Source organism: Calidris pugnax, unplaced genomic scaffold, assembly GCF_001431845.1.
Source record: "Calidris pugnax isolate Ruff unplaced genomic scaffold, ASM143184v1 scaffold17, whole genome shotgun sequence".
Classification (NCBI taxonomy): Eukaryota; Metazoa; Chordata; class Aves; order Charadriiformes; family Scolopacidae; genus Calidris; species Calidris pugnax.
The window spans coordinates 13,479,222-13,486,408 of NW_015090794.1; the positions used below are offsets into that span (position 1 = coordinate 13,479,222).

At 67.0% G+C, this 7,187-nt stretch overlaps 2 protein-coding genes across 3 annotated transcripts in view; both read left to right on the plus strand.

Moving 5' to 3' along the window:
- NME4 (NME/NM23 nucleoside diphosphate kinase 4) overlaps window positions 1-946 on the plus strand; it is a 3,268-nt gene extending 2,322 nt beyond the window's left edge. Inside the window, exons 2-5 of the mRNA XM_014936254.1 lie at window positions 119-249; window positions 363-464; window positions 553-665; window positions 771-946. Of these exons, the coding sequence (XP_014791740.1) occupies window positions 119-249; window positions 363-464; window positions 553-665; window positions 771-891 (467 nt within the window). The 3' untranslated portion in view covers window positions 892-946. The remainder of the gene's footprint in view (window positions 1-118; window positions 250-362; window positions 465-552; window positions 666-770) is intronic.
- A 5,723-nt stretch (window positions 947-6,669) lies between these two features.
- DECR2 (2,4-dienoyl-CoA reductase 2, peroxisomal) overlaps window positions 6,670-7,187 on the plus strand; it is an 8,160-nt gene continuing 7,642 nt past the window's right edge. The window contains exons 1-2 of one of the 2 annotated variants that reach the window (XM_014936744.1): window positions 6,670-6,837; window positions 6,956-7,024. In XM_014936744.1, coding sequence (XP_014792230.1) covers window positions 6,740-6,837; window positions 6,956-7,024 — 167 coding nt within the window. In that variant the 5' untranslated portion in view covers window positions 6,670-6,739. The remainder of the gene's footprint in view (window positions 6,838-6,955; window positions 7,025-7,187) is intronic. The other variant, XM_014936745.1, reaches the window with a different exon arrangement.

Consider the following 7,187-nt stretch of genomic DNA (forward strand, 5'->3'; position numbering starts at 1 on the left):
CAGAGCAATGTGGGGTCCCGCTGCCACCACCCCACGTGTGGTGGTGGTGACCTGTGTGCCATGCCAGGGGGCAGAAGGTGTGTGTGGGGTGACAGTGACCTCCTCCGTCCCCACGCAGCCCCCCCAGAGCTGCAGGAGAAGACGCTGGTGCTGGTGAAGCCGGACGCGGTGCAGCGGCGGCTGGTGGGACACGTCATCCAGCGCTTTGAGCGGCGCGGCTTCAAGCTGGTGGCCATGAAGCTGCTCCAGGTAGCCCTCCCACCCAGTTGCCACCCTTCCCCTTGGGGATCCCGCTCCCAGTGCCACACAGGGTGCCGGGGACACCTCTGGGTGTCCCCACTGTCACCCTGCGTTGCCACCAGGCGGACAAGGGTCTCCTGGACAAGCACTACCAGCAGCTGCAGCAGAAGCCCTTCTACCCCGCGCTCCTCGCCTACATGACATCGGGGCCAGTGGTGGCCATGGTGAGGGGACGGGATGGGGGTCTCCTGGGGTGGGGACGGATGTGGTGAGGGAGTCCAGGGGGGGCTGAGGTGTCCCCCTGTCCCGCAGGTGTGGGAGGGCTACAACGTGGTGAGGTCCACGCGGGCCATGGTGGGGGACACCAACTCGGCGACGGCGGCGGCGGGGACCATCCGGGGGGACTTCAGCATGCACGTCAGCAGGTAGGGGGGCACGGGGTGAGTTGTGGGGCGGGGGGGGACACACACACGGGTGGTGGGACCCCCCCCAACCCCAGATCACGTCCCCGTCCTTGTCCCCCCGTGCAGGAACGTGGTCCACGCCAGCGACTCGGTGGAGACGGCCCAGCGGGAGATCGGCTTCTGGTTCCAGCGGGACGAGCTGGTGGCCTGGGACAGCGGGGACAGGGACTACACCTACGGGCCATAGGGTGGCCCCCGCCCCGCCGGGACCCCCAGCCCCACCATAAACACCAGTGGCCCCAGTCACGGCTCCGCTCTCCTCCCTTGGATGCTGCCGGGAAGCGCCATGGGGCTCAGTGGGGGGACACTGGGGGAGTACTGGGAGGCACTGGGCTGTCCCTCAGGGCGCACTGGGGTGGTACTGGGAAGCACTGGACAGCAGTGGGAGGCACTGGGCTGTCCCTCAGGGCGCACTGGGGTGGTACTGGGAAGCACTGGGCAGCACTGGGAGGCACTGGGCTGTCCCTCAGGGGGCACTGGGGCAGCACTGGGGAGCTCTGGAAGGTATTGGGAAGCTCTGGGCTGTCCCTGGCAGGCACTGGGACAGTACTGGGAGGCACTGGGCTGTCCCTCAGGGGGCACTGGGCAGCACTGGGGAGCTCTGGAAGGTATTGGGAAGCTCTGGGCTGTCCCTGGTAGGCACTGGGACAGTACTGGGAGGCACTGGGCTGTCCCCCAGGGGACACTGGGGGGTACTGGGAAGCACAGGGAAGTACTGGGCAGCACTGGGAGGCACTGGGCTGCCTCCAAGGGGGCACTGGGGCAGTACTGGGAGGCACTGGGAAGCTCTAGGAGGTACTGGGCTGTCCCCGGCAGGCACTGGGACAGTACTGGGCAGCACTGGGAGGCACTGGGATGTCCCCCAGCGGGCACTGGGGTGGTACTGGGAAGCACTGGACAGCACTGGGAGGCACTGGGCTGTCCCTCAGGTGGCACTGGGGCAGCACTGGGGAGCTCTGGAAGGTACTGGGAAGATCTGGGCTGTCCCTGGCAGGCACTGGGACAGTACTGGGAAGCACTGGGGAGGCAGTGGGCTGTCCCCCAGGGGACACTGGGGGGGTACTGGGAAGCACAGGAAAGCAATGGGCAGCTCTGGGAGGCACTGGGCTGCCCCCAGGGGGGCCCTGGGGCAGTACTGGGCGGCACTGGGAAGCTCTAGGAGGGACTGGGCTGTCCCTGGCAGGCACTGGGACAGTACTGGGCAGCACTGGGAGGCACTGGGCTGTCCTCCAGGGGGGAATGGGATGGTACTGGGAAGAATTGGGAAGCTCTGGGTGGTACTGGGCTGTCCCTGGTGAGCACTGGGGCAGTACTGGGAGGCACTGGGACGCTCTAGGAGGTACTGGGCTCTCCCCGGCGGGCACTGGGGCAGTACTGGGCAGCACTGGGAGGCACTGGGCTGTCCCTCAGGGGGCACTGGGGCAGCACTGGGGGGCTCTGGAAGGTACTGGGAAGCTCTGGACGATCCCTGGCAGGCACTGGAACAGTACTGGGCAGCACTGGGAGGCACTGGGCTGTCCCTCAGGGGGCACTGGGGCAGCACTGGGGGGCTCTGGAAGGTACTGGGAAGCTCTGGACGATCCCTGGCAGGCACTGGAACAGTACTGGGCAGCACTGGGAGGCACTGGGCTGTCCCTCAGGGGGCACTGGGGCAGCACTGGGGAGCTCTGGAAGGTACTGGGAAGCTCTGGACTATCCCTGGCAGGCACTGGAACAGTACTGGGCAGCACTGGGAGGCACTGGGATGTCCCCCACCTGGCACTGGGGTGGTACTGGGAAGCACAGGGAAGTACTGGGCAGCTCTGGGCGGCACTGGGCTGGCCCTGGTGAGCACTGGGGCAGTACTGGGCAGCACTGGGAGGCAGTGGGAAGCTCTGGGCAGCACCGGGCTGTCCCTGGAGGCCACTGGGGAGCTCTGGAAGGTACTGGGAAGCTCTGGGCTGTCCCCAGTAGGCACTGGAACAGTACTGGGAGGCACCGGGCTGTCTTCTGGGGGCACTGGGGTGGTACTGGGAAGCACAGGGAGGCACTGGGCTGCCCCTGGTGGGCACTGCCAGTACTGGGCAGCACTGGGAGGTAGTGGGTAGCTCTGGGAGGCACTGGGCTGCCCCCAGGAGGGTAGTGGGGCAGCACTGGGAGGCACTGGGAAGCTCTAGGAGGTACTGGGCTGTCCCTCAGGGGGCACTGGGGCAGCACTGGGGAGCTCTGGAAGGTATTGGGAAGCTCTGGGCTGTCCCTGGCAGGCACTGGGACAGTACTGGGAGGCACTGGGCTGTCCCCCAGGGGACACTGGGGGGGTACTGGGAAGCACAGGGAAGTACTGGGCAGCACTGGGAGGCACTGGGCTGCCTCCAAGGGGGCACTGGGGCAGTACTGGGAGGCACTGGGAAGCTCTAGGAGGTACTGGGCTGTCCCCGGCAGGCACTGGGACAGTACTGGGCAGCACTGGGAGGCACTGGGATGTCCCCCAGCGGGCACTGGAGTGGTACTGGGAAGCACTGGACAGCACTGGGAGGCACTGGGCTGTCCCTCAGGTGGCACTGGGGCAGCACTGGGGAGCTCTGGAAGGTACTGGGAAGATCTGGGCTGTCCCTGGCAGGCACTGGGACAGTACTGGGAAGCACTGGGGAGGCAGTGGGTTGTCCCCCAGGGGACACTGGGGGGGTACTGGGAAGCACAGGAAAGCAATGGGCAGCTCTGGGTGGCACTGGGCTGCCCCCAGGGGGGCACTGGGGCAGGCACTGGAACACTACTGGGCAGCACTGGGAGGCACTGGGCTGCCCCTGGTGGGCACTGGGGCAGCACTGGGGAGCTCTGGAAGGCACTGGGGTCTCCCCCAGGGGGCACTGGGGTGGGGGGGACTGGAACAGGACTGGGAGGCACTGGGCTGCCCCTGGTGGGCACTGGGGCAGCACTGGGGAGCTCTGGAAGGCACTGGGGTCTCCCCCAGGGGGCACTGGGGTGGGGGGGACTGGAACAGGACTGGGAGGCACTGGGCTGCCCCTGGTGGGCACTGGGGCAGCACTGGGGAGCTCTGGAAGGCACTGGGGTCTCCCCCAGGGGGCACTGGGGTGGGGGGGACTGGAACAGGACTGGGAGGCACTGGGCTGCCCCTGGTGGGCACTGGGGCAGCACTGGGGAGCTCTGGAAGGCACTGGGGTCTCCCCCAGGGGGCACTGGGGTGGGGGGGACTGGAACAGGACTGGGAGGCACTGGGCTGCCCCCAGGGGGGCACTGGGGCAGGCACTGGAACACTACTGGGCAGCACTGGGAGGCACTGGGCTGCCCCTGGTGGGCACTGGGGCAGCACTGGGGAGCTCTGGAAGGCACTGGGTTCTCCCCCAGGGGGCACTGGGGTGGGGGGCACTGGAACAGTACTGGGAGGCACTGGGTTGTCTCCTGGGGGCACTTGGAGTGGTACTGGGAAGCACAGGGAAGCACTGGGCTGCTATGGGGAGCACTTGGACAGTACTGGGCAGCACTGGGAGGTAGTGGGAAGGTCTGGGGGCACTGGACTGCCCCCGGGGGGGTACTGGGGCAGTACTGGGAGGCACTGGGTTGTCTCCTGGGGGCACTTGGAGTGGTACTGGGAAGCACCGGGAAGCACTGGGCTGCTATGGGGAGCACTTGGACAGTACTGGGCAGCACTGGGAGGTAGTGGGAAGCTCTGGGCTGTCCCTGGCAGGCACTGGGACAGTTCTGGGAGGCACTGGGCTGCCCTCCAGGGGGGAATGGGATGGTACTGGGAAGTACTGGGCAGCTCTGGGCGGCACTGGGCTGGCCCTGGTAAGCACTGGGGCAGCACTGGGCAGCACTGGGAGGTAGTGGGAAGCTCTGGGCTGTCCCCAGTAGGCACTAGAACAGTACTGGGAGGCACTGGGAAGCTCTAGGAGGTACTGGGCTGTCCCTCAGGGGGCACTGGGGTGGTACTGGGAAGCACTGGGCAGCACTGGGCGGCTCTGGGAAGCACTGGGCTGCACTGGGAGGCACTGGGAAGTACTGGGCTGCACTGGGAGGTAGTGGGAAGCTCTGGGAGGCAGTGGGCTGCCCCCAGGAGGGTAGTGGGGCAGCACTGGGAGGCACTGGGAAGCTCTAGGAGGTACTGGGCTGTCCCTCAGGGGGCACTGGGGTGGTACTGGGAAGCACTGGGCAGCACTGGGCGGCTCTGGGAAGCACTGGGCTGCCCCTGGTGGGCACTGGGGCAGCACTGGGGAGCTCTGGAAGGCACTGGGTTCTCCCCCAGGGGGCACTGGGGTGGGGGGCACTGGAACAGTACTGGGAGGCACTGGGTTGTCTCCTGGGGGCACTTGGAGTGGTACTGGGAAGCACAGGGAAGCACTGGGCTGCTATGGGGAGCACTTGGACAGTACTGGGCAGCACTGGGAGGTAGTGGGAAGGTCTGGGGGCACTGGACTGCCCCCGGGGGGGTACTGGGGCAGTACTGGGAGGCACTGGGAAGATCTAGGAGATACTGGGATGTCCCCTGGGGCACTGGATAGCACTGTTAGCTCTTGGGTGCACCGGATGTTCCCAGGGGGTACTGGGTGGTACTGGGCAGCCCTGGGAGGCACTGGGATGTCCCTGGGGGGCACTGGGGTGGTACTCAGAAGCCCTGAGGAGGGACTGGGAAGCTCTGGGAGGCACTGGAATGTCCCTGGAAGGCACTGGGGCAGCACTGGGAAGCTCTGCGAGGCACCCGGTAGATCTGGGAAGAACTGGGCCATCTCCAGGGGCGCTGAGAGGCTACTGGGAAGCACTGGGAGGCACTGGGATGTCCCTGGAGAGCACAGGGATTGTACTGGAAAGATCTGGGCGCACTGGGATGTCCCAGGGGTCACTGAGGTGGGACTGGGCAGGACTGGGAGGCACTGGTCTGTCCCTTCGGGGTACTGGGGTGGTATTAGGAAGCTCTGGGAAGCACCAGGCTGTCCCTGGAGGGCACTGGGGTGCTACTAGGCGGCACTGGGGTGCTACTGGGCAGCACTGGGAAACAACTGGGCTGTCCCAAGAGGCACTGAGTCGGTACTGGGAAGTTCTGGGAAACACTGGGCAGCTCTGGGAAGAAGTGGGTTGTCCCCGGGGAGCACTGGGTCAGTACTGGGCAGGGCTGGGAGGCACTAGTCTGTCCCTGGAGGGCACTGGGCGGCTCTGGGAAACAACTGGGATGTCTTAGAGGACACTGGGGCATTACTGGGCTGCTATGGGGGGCACTGGGCTGTTCCAAGAGGCACTGGGTCGGTACTGGGAAGTTCTGGGAAACACTGGGCAGCTCTGAGAAGAAGTGGGCTGTGCCCAGGGGAAGGCGGTACTGGGAAGCACATGGAGGCACTGGGAAGCTCTGGGATGCACTGGGACGTCCCTGGGGTACTGGGACGGTACTGGGCAGCTCTGGAATCCCTGGGCAGGCATTGGAAAGCTCTGTGAGGCACTGGGCAGCTCTGGGAAGCACTGGCCTGTCACTGGGGGGCACTGGGGCAGTACTGGGAAGGTCTGAAAGACACTGGGACGGCGCTGGGCAGCTCTGGGAGGTACTGGGCTGTCCCCGAGGGGCGCTGGGGCAGCACTGGGCAGCTCTGGGAGGCATGGGCTGTCCTCGGGGTGGCTCTGGGGCAGTACTGGGAAGCTCTGGGAGCCACTGGGCTGTCCCCGGGGAGGCACTGGTGTGGTACTGGGCGATTCTGGGAGGCACTGGGGTCCCCCCGCAGGGCGCTGGTGTGACAGTGGTCAGCTCTGGGACAGTACTGGGCAGCTCTGGGAGGCACCGGGCTGTGCCCGGTGGGCACTGGGCTACCACTGGAGTGTCACAGTCTCACCAGTAAGGCACTGGGGACACTGGGCGGCACTGTGGGACGCCGCTGGGTCCCCGCTCCGTTGCCAGGCGACATTGAGACGCCCGCGCATGAGCAACATGGCGCATGCCCCGCCGGACTACAACTCCCGGCAGGCCTTGCGCGGCCCTCGCTCCCGGCGTGCCCCGCGGCGCGGCCGGTCCCGCTGCCGCCGGCGGGGACCGGGGAAGGGGGGATCGCGGCGCCATGGCGGAGAACGGGGCAGCCTCTCGGCCGCCGCCGGACGTGGACGCCGACGAGTGTCTCCGCGAGTACCGCCACCTCTTCAGCCCCGACATCCTGGCGTGAGTGCGGGGGCGCTGAGGGCCTCCGGGGCACCGGGGGCAAGGCCGCGGCCTGCGCGCTGGTCGGGGTCGCCCCGAGGGGGCCGGCCGGGCTCTGACTGTCCCTTTGTCCCCTCAGGGGCCAGGTGGCGTTCATCACCGGCGGCGGCTCGGGCATCGGCTTCCGCATCGCCGAGATCTTCATGAGGTGCGGGAGACCGGGGGGGCCGTGGTGGTGCTCGGGGAGGGCTTGCCCGGCCTCCCTGAGTGCCGGTGGGACAGAGCGGGGGGAAGCTTCCCTTCCTTTCCCCTTTTCCTTTCCCCCCCCTTTTTTCCCCTTTTCCCCCTTCTTTCCCCCCTTCTTTCCATCC